An 18,685-nucleotide genomic window follows, 5' to 3' on the forward strand; every position below is an offset into this window, starting at 1 on the left:
CTTCCTTAAAGTATAAGTGATCAATTTAAATCATCCCAGAGCATAGATGTCTATTTTTGTTTCATCTGTAACTTCATGTGGTACCCCCTACAAGTGAGGCAATGACAGAAGCTACTGTTACCAGAAAGTAGAAAGTGGTGCCGAGAGACAAGTTAATAAACTGTACCTTGGTGGTTGAATGTGACATATGTAAAAATTAGAAGCATACAGAGGTTATAATGAATCTGTCTGCCCAATCTCTTTAAAGGATCTCTAAATATGTAGGAAATGATGGCTGTTTATAAAAAAAAACATGTAGAAATTAGTTGGAGGGAAATAAGCATATATTCTGGACTAAGTCATTCAAAGGTGTGAGACTTTAAATACATTTCCAAGGAGACCCTGAGAATTAAGACTCTAGTTAATAAATTAAGATTATCGGTCTAGGAAGGGTCTGTGTATCAGATCAAATATCTCTAAACTTCATTATGAAAGTTTGATAAAAATGTGAGGAAGGAATGATGAAATTTGCTATTCAGAGTTCTAAGGGAAACTGCTCACCTAGTGACTCTATCGTTACTTGGCTGCAGCAGCAAAACTTGATAAGCGGAGAGGTGGGGTTCCACCTGCTCATGGATCATTTCCTCACCTAGAAGGAATGCACCTTCCCACATTTAGTGACACCCCATGGTCCTCCTTCATGACACTAATGAAATTTGCTGGAATATTGCTTTCCTTTAAGCTGCTACAGTAGTCATTTCTGAAGCATAGCCATTCACCGCAGACACACATAAAACACTGAGCATCTGCCAATCGATATGTATCTCTCTATGTATTTAGTTGCTCCCAATCATGTCTTTCCAGGTAAACAGGATGTTTTCTGTATTCCTAGTGCTAAGCATATATTTCCTGTCTCATTGCCGACCCTCAGTATTTGTATGGTATTCATGACTGCATATACTAAAGCTAAAGAACGATTAAAGTAGGAAAGGTTAAAGGTAAATGAAACATGCAGGTTTCTGATTCATAACTGATTAACAATGCAAATGAAATATTCATACAAAGCAATTCTGAAGATAAATAAAAAGCTTAAAAATAGAGATATTTTATTCTATGTAAACCTGTGTTGTTCTGCTGATGGAAACATCATTGAAGAGAAGAAAGCATCATGTCTCTTAACTAGATTAACTAGATTTTTATTTCATTTTATAATTCAACAAATACAGATTTTAGTAAACTAGTAATAGAGTATATACACATTACACGGCTAACTAGATTAACTAGATTTTGATTTCATTTTATAATTCAACAAATACAGATTTTAGTATACTAGTAATAGAGTATATACACATTACACGGCTACCTAAATTACACATATATGCTGTGTGTATCTATTATATGTGCACACATATAATACAAAATTATATAAAATAATAAAAATGCATATATATACTTTTTAGGAAATATGTTTTCTGGTATTTCAATTCTAAGGAAGAAATATGACAACAACCAAACTAAAGTGAGTTATGAACATCATACATGTGAGATGAAGATTGCATACCTTTTTCCTTGAAAAATTTCCAATTCACTTTATTTATTTACTTTCTAAAATCAACTTTTGGGTTATATGGTAATAGTCTATTAGAGTGGTTCTCAACCTTTTTAACATTGCAACCCTTTAAATAGTTCTTCAAGTTGAGGTGACCCCCCCTCCCCAATTATTTTCATTGTTATTTTGTAACAGTGATTTTGCTACTATTATAAATCACAGTGTAAATATCTAATATATGCTGTGGTCTGTAGGACCTTTTTATTTTTACAGAGTTTCAGTGTTATAATTGATTGCTTATTATTGCTCAAAACGTAAAACAAGTGACTTTGAGGCAGTTATTAATTTATATGACATTACAATTAACTTAGAAAGTAGCCTATGTTTTGGGTTACTTTTATATTATAAACTAAAAATGAAGTACTACAACTTTTGAAATTGTACAGTATAATGCACAATTAAAGATTGCACAAAAATTAAAATCATTACCCCATTTGTAAGTTAAAATCATTATAAACTAACAATTTCATATAGCTCAAATTTATTTTTTTCCTGGTCCTGTTTTATTTTTCTTTGAGGGTAGTATTTGGAGTGTCTAATTCAATGTTCAGAATGTGTGTTTCAGTATTATGCACTGTTTTAAAATGTTGGCTTAAATACTGGTATGTAAAACAATCTTGAAGATACGTTCCAACCTATGAGATAAGATGAGGAATTTTGGCAAGAAGTAAGTCCTAAGAATAGAAAAAAACCTGTAAAGGAGAGTGCAGTATTCATGTAGGCACTGTAAGGAAAATGAAAACAGGTAAATCCTTTGATCTACATGGCAGCAAACAACTGCCTTCACTCTTCTCACCCGAGAGCATCATTGCAGAATTCTTGCACTTGCTTTTTATTGGATTAGTTTTTTCTTTCTTTCATATCCCTTCTTTTCTCCCTCCCTCCCTCTATGTCTCCCTCCCTCCATCCCTCTTTCCTTTCTCTTTCTTTCTTTCTTTCTTTCTTTCTTTCTTCCTTCCTTCCTTCCTTCTTTCCTTCCTTCCTTCCTTCCTTCCTTTCTTATTTCCTTCTCTTACTAATCAGGTGAATAAACAGGTAAAAGACTTAGAGCATACACCAATATCAAACCATCAGAAAAGCAATACAAATTAAAATAAGGCAAAGAGGAATAAAAAAGAAAAGGAGGATGAGAAAGGGGAAGGGGAGCATGGGGGCAGGAATAGGAAAGAAAGGAGAAGAGGAGAGAGGGAGAAGGAGAAGAGGGGGAGAGGAGTAGAGGGAGAAAGAGAGGAGGAGGAGGCACTTTTATCTTGATGAACATATTAAAAATAGACTAAGAATCAGGTCATTTAGCTGGCTCTCATCTTTAGCTCTGAACACATTTCAATCGTATACATAAACCTGAAGAGAATGCTGAGGCCTGATGCATCAGCATAGATACCGTCTCGAAACTCCATGAAAAGTATCACCTTAACTCTTGTCTCTACTACACCAATGTTTTCTTGCTCCACTGCCAATGACCTTCTTGTCTGTCTTTCCTTCCCTGTCATTCACCCTTCCATGTCAGGCTACACCCAGGTAGCTATATGTTCTGGATTATACCTGTATTTTTGACACCAATCTTCAATTGCTTTCATATCCTTTGCCACCATTCTGACAAAATCAATATATATTAAACAATGAGTCATTTCGGTTGAGTGCAAGGGGTATTAGATGAGATCATTGAGGCAAACACCTTCAGCAGAATCGGCAGAAACATTTCTGTAAAGTTAACTTGAGAAATGTGTCCTCTGTGGGGGAGGACATAGAACTAGATTCCTTGCCTTCCATTAATACTTTTCCTGGGAATTGCTAATGTTTTTCACTCCTTGGCCCAATCTTAACAGCAAGAATTCAGCTAGTGTTTATTTACTACTCTTTCAAAATTAACAAGTCAACAACTTTATCACATTTTAACTCACTTGGCCATCTTTTTATCCTGACAGAAGCTACTGAAAGAACATTAAACACTATTTGCAGATAAGTTGTTCTAATATGACAACGTGTGAGAAATGGTTTATTCACTGCCCTCTACTGTGTTGACAAAATTGGTCAAGCTTTGAGTGGTGAGAAATTTGTTTCCTCTAACTTTCACAGTGCTCTCTAGTTCAAAATTTGAACAATTAGCATAGAGATTCAGAAACATGGAGGAATCAGCTGTTATTAACATAAACAAACCCAGCTAGGTGTTTCTGATATCTGTGCATCTCAGTTCAAACTTAACCATAATTCTACATCCCAGACACATTAAAAAATGTTTTTAACTGAACCAAGAATTTAGGAATCACTGAGATTCCCCTTTAGCTAACTTAATAAAAAATGTACTACTTTCATGAGTGTCTTCTTGGAAGCTATTTAATACATCACACATCAAACAAGGCATCTATTAAATTGTTCTTGGAGTCAAGAACTGAGTTTCCTGCATATGTTATGTGTTGTCTGAACATTAGAATAATTACATAAATATTAGCTAGATTAGAATCAGTTTATTGGAATTGACTTTTCATTTGTTCACATAGTAATGTTTGGAAAATTAATGTTGCATCTGTAATGTTTAACTTTCTGTATCGAGACAAATACAGGGAAAGTAGTTGATTAATAGCTTTTCAAAAGAATATAAAAGCAATGTCAGTTGATTTATATATGAAAATACAGGAGGAGTTATCTGAATACGAAACTAATAATCAGAATTTTGGGCATTCTCACAAAGACAAAATTTAATTTTAACCCTTAAGCAAAACACAGTTTGTAAGTTATATTCAAAGTTTAAAAAGTCAAAATTCAACTACCTTATTGTTATTCCAGAATTACATGGCACAGTTTTCTAAAACTTGTATAGTTTAAGCGATTTTATTAAGTATCAGTGAGCCTCTAGATGCAAATATTAACTTTTTAAAAAATATAAATCTTATAAAATTTAATTTGAATTGCAAGACTTCGCCCAGCTTTGATCTGAGGGTTTGTACTTGATTTTTTTGTATCTTGTTATGCTGTGTTCAGTTGCTATCCCTGGGAGGCCTGCTCTTTTCCGAAGGGAAATTCCAGAGGAGTAGATCTGGGTGAGAAGGGAGGGGGAGGAGAGCAGAGGAGAGGAAACTGTGATAGGGATGTATTAAAGACAAAACCATAGAAAATAAATAAGGCATAGTTTTGAAGGGAAAATGATAAGAATGACAAGCTCTTCGATGTCTCTGCATGTAGCCTTCTAACCTAATCATTATCTCACACGTGAGCGTTCTGACATGGGACAGAGAAATTCTAGGACACGTTAATTTTGTTTATTGCATATGCAGATTATATGAATTGTAAATGAGAACACTGCTGATCTCCTTTATCTAGGGCACTTATATCTTAATCACAACTCCTCCCTCTGTACTAGATTGCCAAATAATAATAGAATACAAATCTCTTCACCTGATAATCATGTAGAAAGCTCAGTGCAAAACATCACTGTTCATGGAAAACGACTGCATTTTAAATGTGTGCAGGTATGTGCATGTGTATGCCTGTGTGTGTGTTTGTGTGTATGTGTGTGTGCACATGTGAGTTTGTGTTTGTGTGTCTGTGTATAAGCTTACTTTGCCAGAAACTGGCAGTTCAACTTTTGAATCCTGAGCTGTGTTTTTGGAGCATGCTTGCCCCTCTGCTTCTGCTTTTTCTGGCTCAGTGAGATGGATCTTCAGGCTGCCTTGTTTATTTGTCTTTAGAGAAGCCATACCTGATCCTAAACACGAGATAAGGTTTCCCTGTTATAGGAATATGTGTGTCCTCCACTTCCTATACCAATTTTCATCATAATTAAGTATATATCAGTGTTTTTTGGTTTTTGTTAGTTAAGTTTGTTCTTTGACAATTACATATATGTATACACAAGACCTAGGTCAATACAAGCTACACAGCGAGATCTTGTCTCAAAAACAAAAGGAATTAGAAAAATAGAAAAAAGGAAGAGATTTGTAATTCAAAACCCCAGACCTAAGCATTTAAATAGTTGATAAATAATTACTTGGCAAGAACAAGGGACACAAGGTAACTTGAATTATAAAATATTTTATACTGTGATCATACATATAGGTAAGTAATGATAATACTTAGAATCCTATCATGAACTTAGTCCCTATGTGTGTAACTTTGGCACTCAGGCTGTTATCTGACTTAGTGGTGTTTGAGACTAAATGCTACACCAGAAAGAAGGGGTGGAGAGAGGGAAGGAGCAAGGGGCAATTGACCTCCTAACTTTTTAAAAACACTTTTAGTTTATCCAAATTAAAAGCCTCAGCAAAGTTAGTGGAAGCTGGGGTGTTTAAGTTAGACTTGAAAGAAAAACCAGCACAATTTAATAAACTGCAATGTTATTTTGTCCTAGAAAGGATCTGTCTGTTGGTTTTGCTGAGATTTGCTTTTCCCTTTGAGTGTCCAAAATTGCCCTTAAAGTAAATATCACATATTTTATCTCCTGCTTTAGTTCACCGATCTCCATATTTATCTCCATGTGTATGAAGATATATGTGTTAAGGAGGGTCATTAACCTCAATTAACTCATGCAAAAGAGATACTAATAAAGAGATAGATTCATGGGCATGCCCAGAAATGATGGGTTTTTGCAAGAAGTACATGGCTTGTGCCCAAGCAGAATCTCTAATGATAATCTGTGCTCCAACTTGAATAAAAATATGTTAGAACATGTGTAAGACGCTGGAAGAATTTCCCCTCTGGGTGACTGTTGTGAGAACATTTGATTAGTGCATAAATATTTATGCTACACATAAAAGACTGTATTACATTTAATTTACATCTGGTTATTTGCATTTCATTAGTGCTAAGGAGAGTTAAATATTTAAATCTTCATCTTGATTGAATTTTTATCTGATTCATTCGATTTACAAGGTTCAAGTTAATTGTATTGTGTTTCCTTGTAATGTTTTAATAGCACTAGAAATACACAGAAATCAGCTCATTGAGAAAGTCATGTAAGAATGATCATAAAGATTTAGGTAATATTGTCACAGACAGTTCAAGTATATTTAAACAGACTTCACAAGGTATCTTCTCATATGTCCTGAAATCCTTGGCAATTTTTCTTTCATTTGTAATGCTGAGTCAAACTAACATCCACATCTATTTGATACACATCTTTGGCTCTGTTTCTAATTGACAGAGATATCATTTTGTTAATTAGAGATGAATTAGCTTACAAAGCAGTAGACTTTTAATACATACTTCATTTTGCTTGATTTTTCACATTAACTCCTTGCCCTCCCTCCTCCTCTTGCGACCTTATCCTTTGGCAGTATTATTTTCTTCCACATTGTTCTTTTTTTGTTGTTGTTTTGTTTTCAAGACAGGGTTTCTCTGTAGCTTTGGAGCCTGTCCTGGAACTAGCTCTTGTAGACCAGGCTGGCCTCGAACTCACAGAGATCCGCCTACCTCTGCCTCCCGAGTGCTGGGGTTAAAGGCCCACATTGTTCTTTTGTCTTCCTACTTCTCTCTCTCAAAGCTCTTTTTTCTTTTCTAGTCACAAGGTCCCCTTTCATAGTTTTCTAGATGTTATCTATGTTTATTTTCATTGGCATATTTTTACATTCGAGATTGAGTCCTTGGGAAAGAACCTCAATTGATTCACTTAATATCTTCCAATTCTATTTGCCTGCAAATTTTATAATTTCAAGTATTCCCTATAAATGAATGAAAATGCAGTGTATATACACACCATTTTGTCATTATCCATTTATCTGTTGATGGACATTTAGGCTGGTTCTGGTTCCTTGCTATTTTGAAAAGAACAGCTATAAGCATAGATATGCAAGTCTCTCTATAGTAGGATGTAGAATCCTTCAAGAGTATGTAACCCAAGTGTAGAAGAAGGAGCTTCTTGTTCATCCTGGCCACCCAGAATCTATATAATCATACAGAGATTTTATTAGTTAAAACACTGCTTAGCCCATTACCTCTAGCTTCTCATTGGCTAACTCTTACATTAATTTAACCCATTTCTGTTAATCTATATATAACCATGTGGCAGTGGCTTAAGATTTAGCATGTCTGACTCTGGTGGCTCCATGGCATCTGTCTGAGTTTGCCTCCATTCGGTTAATTTAAACCTAACGTATAGGCCAAGCTTTCATAATTAATAGTCAGTCTCGGTGTACTTTTTTGCGAGAAGGTGGTCCAAAGAAAAATCCACCTACAAATGGTGTCCTGTGTGTGGCACCATATATTGTGGGCCTGATATTGTGATTTACTATATAATTTTATTTTAAAAAAAATAAAGCTTTAGGGTAAATACTAGAGAATAAACCTGAGAGAACCATGGAGTTACACAGAGATGATCACCCTCCTCTTCCCTGATCAAAAGAACTACCCTACCCCTTAGCTCCTTTTTCTCCATTGAGTACCCTCTGTCTCCCTCTGAGTCTACCAGGGAGCAATATGGTCTTCTCCAGCCAGCTGAATGTGGACCTTGCCCTCTGAACTGAGATCAGACTCTTGGTGGTATTGGAGCAATCAACACAAGCAAATCTCCCCTAATGAACAAACAAAAATCTCAGCATGGAAGATGTAGTGTGGCCCAGTGAGTTACACCATACACACTTTAGTCTCTACATCTTTACTTGTAAATGTTCATTGCAAAGAGTTGTTGGCCTGACTGAAGGCCTCTGGCTTCTGCTACAGTACTGATTCTGGGCCCTCACTGGGACTCCTCTTGGCTATTTTATTATTGACTTATGTCATGGAGATCCTGTAGCTTTGGATCTGAAGGTCTGGCCCCTTCACAAGCTCCAGTGCTTCATAGATAAGGCAGATGCTGAGGTGGGCTACCTCATAATCTTGGTTCTGGGCCTGGGTGGTAGCTGGGTCAGCCTTCCAGCTTTCCCTAATCATTCCCACCCAGGCAAGCTCTCCAGCACTGCCTTGACTAGCTCATCCAATGTAGTAGACAGCAAGAAACGGGGCGATGCCTTTGGGTCCTGCTCACGCACACTGACACCACCATGGCTAGCTCTCCTGTGTGCTCACCCACACACACACCATCATGGCTAACTCTACTGTATGTTCACCCACACTGACACCACCATGGCTAGCTCTACTGTGTGCTCACCCATGCTAACACCACCATGGCTAGATCTACTGTGTGCTCACCCACACTTACACCATCATGGCTAGCTCTACTGTGAAGTAGAGAACTCTCTCTCCATGTGGCTGCAGAACAAGCTCTTCCATTTTCATGTCCCCAAGGTTGGCTCTCCCACCTGTCTTAGATGGCAACAGGTAGGGGAGGGCATATCTCCCTTACCCTTGCCATCCCACGGCACATGAGGCAGCTCTTCTGTTTTCATGCTCAAAAGCCGAGCTCACCTGTACCCTCACTAACACAACAGGGTCATCTTTAGTATGCTGCCCAGGTCAGGTGCCAAGAGTGCCCATTCTCACATGTGTTGCAGCTGGGGAGGGCAGATCCAGTTCACCCATTCTCATGGCCTCAGGACTAGTTCTCCCACTTGCCACAAGTGACAAGAGGAGAGGGGAGGGAGGGCAATTGTTTCTCACTCATGCCACATGGCAGTTGAGGGGAGTGGTATCAGTCCTTCTGCTCTCATGCCCCCAGGTCCACCCCTGCCATCAGGGCCGGCTCTATTGTGCTGCCTAGGCAAAGTGCCCGGCCTGCTTTCCAAGGTGCTGTTGCCATTGGGGAGTAGTGTCCATTCTCCCACTCTCGTGACCTCAGGAACAACTCTCCTATCCACCATAGGCAGTGGGGGGGGGGCGAGGAAGGAGAGAGGTCATCTCTTCCTGGCCCACTCCATAATATGGTAGATGAATTGTGGGACCAGATCTCCCAAGTACTTTCGAGGGTACCATATCTCCTGCGCCTTCGTCAATGGAGTCAGCTCTCTTATGCTGCCTGGGCTAGGTCTAGCAGGGTCTGCTCCAGCAAGGGCTGCAGCTGGTTAGGGGTAGGGTTAGTTTTCCCACTCACCTAACCCCAGGACCAGACTTTCTTACCTGCAGTAGGTGACGAGGGGTGAGGAACAAGAGGTTATCTCTCCCTTGCACATATCATCACACAGCAGACTGTGAGGCCAGCTCTCCCACTCTTGTGTATTTAAGGCTGGTTTACCTGTACCTCTACTAGCAGAGACCATTCAGGTGCCTGAGGAGGTGCATGGTCCATACTCCAGAGTGGTGGAGTTGGTGAGGTGTAGTGTCAATTCTTCCAAGTACTACTTTGCTGGATTTTTTTTCTCATGGTTTATTTTTTTTTATATTTAAAAATTTCCATCTCCTTCCCTCCCCCCCCCCCCCTCCGCTCCTCCTCCCCCTTCCCTCCCCTCCTTCTCCCCCTTCCCTCCCTTTGCTGGATTTTTGTGAAGCATTTCCTTCTTGGAGTGTTCTATGCTTTTTTCACTGATATGAAAAGATTGTCTGGAATAAATAACTTACAGGAAGAAAGGTTTACATGGACTCATGGTTTCAGAGGTTCTGTTCATAGTGAACTTGCTTCCTTGTTCTTAGAATGTGTTGATGATAATATTGTGACTGAATGTCATGGCAAAGAATGTTTTCTTCTTGACACACCACCATTGGGGAACCAAGTCTCCAACACACGGACCGCTTGAGGAAGTAATCCATATCAAAACCACAAGATAATGTCACAGCATGGTGATGCCAGCTCCAAGGACTGCATCCAGGGTAGTGAAAAGATTGCTTTCTCAGAGCAGCAAGGAATTATACCTGCAGCCTTTTTGAAAGCTTGCTCTAAGACCACCTCCAGGGTATGCAAAAAAAATACACAAATGCTGCAAGGGCCAGACTTCTCTAACTGAGGAGTAAATAAGGAAGCACAAGCTTTCTTGGGGTAACGTTATCTTCTACTTCATCTTGAGTAATCTCACTTTCTTGACAATCTCTCTGCACAGTTACGTCTGTTTCCATACAGTTATACATATCTCTCCTTACATACATCTTTCTCCTGCTCAGCCAAACATCTCCGCACTCAGTTACATCTCCTTTCACACGATCATATCGCTTTCTCCAGCTACATCTATCTTCTACACGCCATGCATCTCTGTAAAGAGTCGCATCTATATTCACACAGTTACATTCTCCCACACATTCTCTAAACAGTTTCATGCTTCTTCTTTACATAGTCACATCTCTCTCCACACAGTCATATACTTTTTCCTTCAACACGTCTCTCTTCTGTACAGTCACATCCTCTGTATCTCTTTAGCCACCCAGCTGCATCTCTTCACAATTCTTTCTCTCTGCACATTCAGCTACATCTCCCTTTCAGTACTCACACATACCTTCTCTCACATCTCTCTCCTAATTCTCTCTCTGCAATTCCTTCTCTCTCTCTCTCTCTCTCTCTCTCTCTCTCTCTCTCTCTCACACACACACACACACACACACACACACCTCTCGTCTCTCCTACTCCACCCTCACACTCCTTTCTCTGCACATTAGCTACGTCTCCCTACCAACACACACACACACACACACACACACACACACACACACATTTCTCTCCTAATTCTCCCTACATCTCTTCTGCTTCTTCTCACACACAAAACCTCTGCACAAATATGCGTCACATTTTCAGACTCACTCAGCTTCTTGTGTAAACAATAAGTAACAGCGAAACTGTTCACACAGTTTCTCTCAGGCTAGGGAGGTAACGCTGACCAGTCAGTGAGTAAAGTAAGCACACAACTCTGAGTGGTCAGGGTTCCCAGTCAGAAAGTGACATTGAAATTCAGAACTTAAACAATAACAGAACCTTGAGGTTTGGAGTATGTGCAGAAGGTCCATGGCTGAGAAAGTTATGCCTACTCAAGTTTCTTTATGGTCTGATCTTGAATCAACAATGAACACCAGGGAAACTGACCTTGTGTATTTGTCTCCGGGGGCAACCCGTTTGCTTTGAATTTGTTCTGAAGTCTAAAATCAGTTAAATGTGTAAAAGGCTGTTTTTGTCCTAGCATTATTTCTATTTATCAGAGTTATAAAATTAAGCAGAAATCGTCTTCCTGACTATACACAGCTATATGTGTGCACAGTAGGATGGAATATATATATATATATTATATATATTAAACACACAAGCAGTGGGGAAAATACACATAGCTGTTCTTAGTTGAGAAAAATTATAGTCATACACAGTCAGTGGCCCCATGGTCTTTTCCCAGTGAGCTTCCCCATCAGAGAGTTTTTCCTCTGGTGGATTGACCTGTCATCCTAGTTGTCACCTGCTGTATACTGCCATGGCCTCTGGCTGATGATGAGCATTACTTCCTAAGTGATTGGGTGACATCTTTCTGCTGTTCCTATAGGCTGTACTTCACAGCACACACATATTAGGCAAAACTCCTTTCAACTTTTATGGGACGGAATTTATTACTTGAGTTCTGTTAGACTGAAAACAAGTAGTCAGCAATAGAAGAAATTTGTTTCCAAATTAAAAATGATTGTGGTAGAAGAGAAACAAGTTCCCTTTCCAATGGTGTCTCTTATGATGTGATGCTTAGCTATCACCACAAGAAATCTGGTAAAAATTGATTCTCCTGATTTTTGAAAAAAGAGTCAGGCTGCAGGAATGAAATCAAGAAAACATGGAGAAAGGGGGACCAGGAATACAAATGAATGAGAATACTAGGCACATACACAAGCAATCAGGAATACTTACCAGCATGAATTTTGAGAATAGGTGTGTTTTGGGTGAGAAAGAAAGCTCTGCTCATGGAAACATGGCCATTTTTCTTCTGGGTTGGGTTGTGCAGCTTTAACCCTAAGAGCTGTTCTCATTGAAATACAAATAGGTATTGGTGATACTAGAAAAATAAAAACATTGTTTCCAGCTGGCTCAGGGTAACCACCATATCTGTGCTATTGATGCCTAATTGGAAGCCCTTTCTTGACTGTTAATTGTCCTTAATAATAACAATAATTTGCCTGGACATCCCCAAGAGTGAGCTGCTAATCATTCTTTGCCCCAGACCCAATCAATCACTCCATAAGATTCAAAGATCAGATCTAGATCTGTGATTTCCTTTCCTTCCCACACTGCAACCTCAATCCAGGCATTTGCCACCTCTCTCTTGCATCTTCAATATGACCGCCACCTGTCTGTGTCTTGCCTAATCCCTACTACTATTCACATCTGTGTGATTTGTCCTATCTGATTAGAACTTTGGTTGCCCAGTTCCTGCAGGGAAATTTCCACCTCTCTTTGGGATCGTAAACCTCACACTTCTGAGTTTACAGTTTACAACCTATTCTACTCTGTCCCGTTTTAGTACTGTGGTTTTGGAATGGCTTCCTGTCTGCAAGCATTTTACAGAACATAAGTTCTTTAAGACAAAAGGTACCAATTATTAGTAGTGAACACTTTCTCACATCCCACATTTCTTTTTTACATTCTGTTTTCTCTGCTGTTTTTCTTTTTTAATATCTAGTGAACTTTTATTCCTCAAAATTGTAATAGTGTAGCCTAAGCTGGGTACAGAAACACACCCCTTTAATCCAAGAGCCCTCAAGTCAGAGGCACAGATCAACCAATCTTGTCTACACAGTGAGTTCCAAGTCAGTCAGGGTTATTTAGTGAGTATCTGTCTCAATAAACAAATGAAGAAATACTCTCTCTCTCTCTCTCTCTCTCTCTCTCTCTCTCTCTCTCTCTCTCTCTCTCTCTCTCTCACACACACACACACACACACACACACACACACACACACACACCATAGCCTTCTTGATAAAAAAATCTCCTCCTTATACCTCCTCCAAAGGGGTAATTGTTTCTTATATAACCTTTGAAAAACTGAATTGCAGCATCTTGTTTCCATATCTGTCTCCTCTACTAAAGCACAAACATGCTAAAGGCAAAGCACATATCAAAAACTTTAGGTACCTATGGTGATTTGTGAAGCACTTTAATGTCACGGGTAACAACACGAAGATTGCTTTTGCATTAGTGAACATTTTCATTTCATATTTGCCAAAAATTTTCATGAAAAGCAAAAAAAATCACCAAATGCTATTTGAGGAATCAGAAATCAAGTACATAGCAGCTTCTGTGTGGGAAAATGGTGGTCTCAACAACGTGCTGTTCCTAGAAGAAGTAGTGCACTGGGGAAACTGGGACAAATGAGTGGGACATGTCTTAGGTACCCCGAACACAACTCACAAGCTGTGAGATTTTGCTGGAGACGCCAATAAAATACAAAGAACCCTGATCAAGTCTTGAAAGCGATCCTTCTACTTTTTTGAAAACTGTTTTGTATTTATGTTATTTTATTTATGTGTATGGGTGTTTTGCTTACATGCATATCTGTGCACCACATGGATGCAGTACCGGCATAGGCCAGAAGAGAGAGGTGGATACCCTGGAACTGGAGATACAGATTGTGAGTTGCCCTGAGAGTACAGGAAATCAAATCTAGGTCCCTCTCTCTCTCTCTCTCTCTCTCTCTCTCTCTCTCTCTCTCTCTCTCTCTCTCTCTCTCTGTTACTTTAAAAACTAATTGTGAAGAATTTCTTAAGATTTTTTTTTAAGTCTTAGAGTCTTTTATTTTTAATCAATTGTAACTGATGGAACCATGCAAAGTTGTGCTTAAAATCTTCCTTCTTTAAATAACATAAAATATTCCTTACAAAGTATAAATTTTTTAATTTGATCTTTATATTTCACTATCAAGCATTTAAATTTCCAGTATGCCATACAAAAATCGGTGCAAAGGAATCATCCCATTGATGGAAGTTAGCTGTAATATGTGCTGTGCTTGTGGTTTGGGGAGGGTATGCACACTATGGTGTTCCTGCTGAGATTCAAGGAACCCAGTGCTACTTAGCAATGCGACTTGTTTGGCAAAGAAATGAACGTAAAAAAATGCACGTTTCAGAGACAAAGACCTGCATCAGAGAACTGGTCTAAGCTCCCAAAGTCCAGTTGAAGAGTTGGAAAAGTGAGAATATAAGGAAAGAGGTCAAGGCTATGATGGGCGCACCCACTGAAACAGTTTGCCTGAGTTAATGGGAGCTCACCAACACCAGCTGGACAGGGAAGGAACCAGCATAGACCCAAACTAGGCTCTCAGAATGTGGTTGAGAGTTACATGGCTGGGGCAGACTGTGGGGCCATTGACAGTGGCACCAGGATTTGTCCCTGCTGCTTGTACTGGCTTTTGGGGAACCTATTCTCTTAGGATGGATATCTTTCTCAGCCTAGATATGACCTTCCCCAAAACAATGTGCCTTCCCCTCTCTGAAGAGTGGATGGGGTGGTGGGGTCCGGGGGAAGGTGGAGGGAATGGGAGTGGGAACTGGGATTGGTATGCAAAATGAAAAAAGATAGTTTGTTTTCTTTTTTAAAAAATAAAGGAAAAAAAATTAGCAATGAAAAAGAAAGAATGTGCAAGTTTCTGTGGTCATGTCCTCCTGTTGTCCTCCGTCTCTTCTGACTCCTACGATCCTTTTCCATTCCTTTTGCGGGGTTTCCTGACTTCTGAGGACCCGATGGGGATCTCTAATTTATACTCTTTCTCCACTGAATCTATTTTCAATTAAAGAAAGAAGGAAGGAAGGAAGGAAGGAAGGAAGGAAGGAAGGAAGGAAGGAAGGAAAGAAATACCCATGAGAAAGAACTATGATGAAGTCTAATGAATTGCTGCTATTTTTTATTGTCTTATCTCAGACCAGTTGAATTTTCAGAAACTGAATACCCACGAATTGAGTACCAAAGAAGAGAGCAACAATTTTGGGACCCTATTCGACTGTCTCTGTTCACACTGGCAATTGTAGCAATCATAGGAATCACAATCGGCATTGTCACGCATTTCGTTGTTGAAGGTAAGTCTCCAGGTCATGCCTCGAGTGTACAGTGCACTCTGTTGCATAAAATTTGACATTTTGATAACATTGAACAGTAAATATAGTTTTTATTCGTGTAAAAGTATAGTTTGTTAAGAACAGAAAGTCTACATTACACATTTCTGAATATTAAAATTTTAAATAGAGACTACACGGATAGGCACATGTAAATGAAACACAAAGAATTAAAAAAATATTTTCAGAATAAGGGCAAATAGCATCAAGTTGAGTACCCTTCTCAGAATGAATACATTGCTGAATCTTCTATAGAAAGCTTTAACAGATAGGACTCAGAAGTCTTAGCTAGTAGTCCCAGTATTCAAGAGACTGTAACAGGAGAAATACAAGTTCAAAGACTGCCTGAGTCACAGAGTGAAGACAAGGTCAGCCACGTCCAATGAACAGGCTCAAGATTAAAAGTAAAGAATGCTGAGGATATTGTTCAGTAGAAGCACAACTTCCTAGGAGGTGCTAGGTTGTGGATTCAGATCCCTCCTACCACAAAGACATAAAGACATGGAAAGAAGTGAAAGTAAGAAGGAAAGAAGGAAGGAAGGAAGGAAGGAAGGAAGGAAGGAAGGAAGGAAGGAAGGAAGGTAGGAAAGATGGAAGAAAAAAGGAACGAAGGAAGGAAGGATGGAAGGAAGAAAGGAAGGAAGGATGGAAGGAAGGAAGAAGGGTTAGAAGAAAGGAGAAGGGAAGTGAAAAAAAGGAGGGGAAGAAAGGAGAAAATAATAGCTTATTATATAAAATGTTACCCCAAAAACATCTTGAAGAAGCCAAAGCCAACATTGAGTTTGAAAGTAAAATTATTTCATGACTGGGGGAGAAAGGAAAACTCAGAACTAATTCTATCTGTATGGAAAATAGTATCAGGATAAGTCACATGATACACAGCTAAGATCCACTTACATTTGTCTTAGCATATTTGTAAACATAAATTACTGACATTTTGTTTAAAAATTTAGTGACTCCCACAAGTCCTTTTTATTTTTTGAGGTTTTAATATACTAAAATGTATTGAGATATAAATAGATATAGACATCCCTAAAACAATACCTGTCACTGAAGAAAATAATAGAAGCTCTTATAAAATAACTCAGTTAAAAAATCTTGTGACGATATGCATTGAGATACAGCCTGGATCCATTAATTCACTGCATGTAAAAAGTGATTGATTAGAACTTGGTGTCTGCTACAAACTTGACAAATATTGGTTCATTCATCCATGCACATGATAAAGAATTAAGCCATGATCATAAAAGTGAAACCATATATACAATCAAATGCAGCATAAATTATTTAGGTAAAAATAATTGGTTATGCATCTTTTTCAACTTTTAAGTGAACAATAAAAAACAAAATACTAGCTGGCATGGTGGTGCATACCTCTAGTCTCAGCACCCTGAAAGCAGAGACAGGTCAATCTCTGTGAGTTTGAGGCCATCCTGGTCAGCAGAGTGAGTTCTAGGACAACCAGAATTTTTCAGAGAGACCATTTAAAAAAAAAAAAAGGAAAGGAAAAAAAAACAGAAATTTTCTTAGAATTAACTCATAAACAACAAGAAAATATAAAATTGTGATAGTATTCCATCTCAACCAGATTAAACAACAGTTTAAATAGAAAAAAATAAACCAAATAGTAACATTAAGTACTTGTAGGTATTAGTATTAGGCCATGTTTATTCTCTTATAAATGTAATTCTTAGTAATTTCAGACCTTTGTTATAATTTTTGGTCTAAAAATGTTTTCAAATGAAACTGTAATTAAATTAAAATGGGAATTTTAACATAAAATGCTGTGTACTTTGTAAGTACAGAGTATTGAAATAACTATTTCTTAATTCAGTACTTTATAAAAAGAAAAGCTTAGGAAATTATGGTTCTGGGTTCTTTTGCTAATATTATTGGAAATGTTTCTTCCTCCTTGAATGAAAAGTAGTCCAAAGTTCCTCTCCAGAAGCTGGCCTCCTATTGAAAAAAAAAGGATAAACTTTTAGAATACCACAGTAGGCACTCTTCAAAGTGTAGTATAGCTTTTTAGTTGTGGTTGCTGGCTCAGTGCGAATGCTCTACGTACCATCTTGAAAAGAGGTAATGTCAAGAATAGGATGAAACTGTAGAGAACACGCTATGAAAGATATTTCTAGAAAAAGCAAGAGCAGAAGCAAAATCTTGAGGGAGATGCTAAAGAAAGAAAAGCACAGTTTTGCTGTTGCTTCAACACAAAATCTAAGTATGTAGAAAAGAAGACTCCTTCCCATGATAGTGCGAAAATGGAAAGGCTTTAGGTGAGCAGGTAATATCGCCAAATTGGCAGTCTCGAGGACAGCTCTCCACAGAACCGGCTACTGTGTGAAGAATGGGAGAAGAGGCAGGGATACTCACAAGAAGTATGTCTTGTCTTGATGACAAAAGCATAAACTAGATTGCTGGTGATAGGGGAATTTATGGAGAGAATAGATTTTTAAAATTTGGGCAATTGTGTCATCAAAATCCTGCATGTGATAAATCTATATTAACAGTTCAAAGGAATAAAGCACACACTTTTATGATTTCTTTTGATATTGATTTTTCATTATATGTTGCATGTCAAATGTAGGATAATTTTGATGTGCATGTGCATCAGTCAGCATTCTTTTGGAACCAAGTTTTCTGTTTTGGCTGACTTCAATGATATGATGAAATTATAAGCTGAGATTTTTGAGTGCTATTGTAACTTTTATTTTAAATGGAAATAGATTTATTAGGGGTAGGAACAAGGAACACAGCACATGTAACCCAGGATCTTCCATTCTTGCCTTTCAGATGATAAGTCATTCTATTACCTCGCCTCTTTTCAAGTCACAAACATCAGATACAAAGAAAATTATGGGGTGAGGTCATCAAGAGAGTTTATAGAAAGAAGTCATCAGATTGAGAGAATGGTAAGCTCAATGAGAAATCTTGATCTAGTCCTTCTTAAAATTTAACATTTGACTATTCAAATTTGTCATGCTAGCAGTCTATCTCACTAAGGAATTAATTTTCATTTCCTTATTTATTAATTAAATTTCACAATAGTTATCTGGTGTGTAAATTTTTTTTCGGTTAATGTTTGTTAATTATTTTGCTCTTTTATATATAAGCCTTTATCAGTAATATATATTGAAAATAACCTTTCTACATTTGTTCTTTGCGATTTTATTACTGTTATACTATATTTAAATGGACAGGTGATCTAAACTTTAAAATATTATTGATATCATTATT

At 38.0% G+C, this 18,685-nt stretch overlaps 1 protein-coding gene across 1 annotated transcript in view; it reads left to right on the forward strand.

Moving 5' to 3' along the window:
- The window catches only part of LOC119806550 (transmembrane protease serine 11F), a 65,478-nt gene that overhangs the window by 26,484 nt on the left and 20,309 nt on the right, over positions 1-18,685 (forward strand). Inside the window, exons 4-5 of the mRNA XM_042054641.1 lie at positions 15,258-15,412; positions 18,242-18,360. Coding sequence (XP_041910575.1) covers positions 15,258-15,412; positions 18,242-18,360 — 274 coding nt within the window. The remainder of the gene's footprint in view (positions 1-15,257; positions 15,413-18,241; positions 18,361-18,685) is intronic.

Source organism: Arvicola amphibius, chromosome 1 (assembly GCF_903992535.2).
Source record: "Arvicola amphibius chromosome 1, mArvAmp1.2, whole genome shotgun sequence".
In the NCBI taxonomy this organism is placed as follows: Eukaryota; Metazoa; Chordata; class Mammalia; order Rodentia; family Cricetidae; genus Arvicola; species Arvicola amphibius.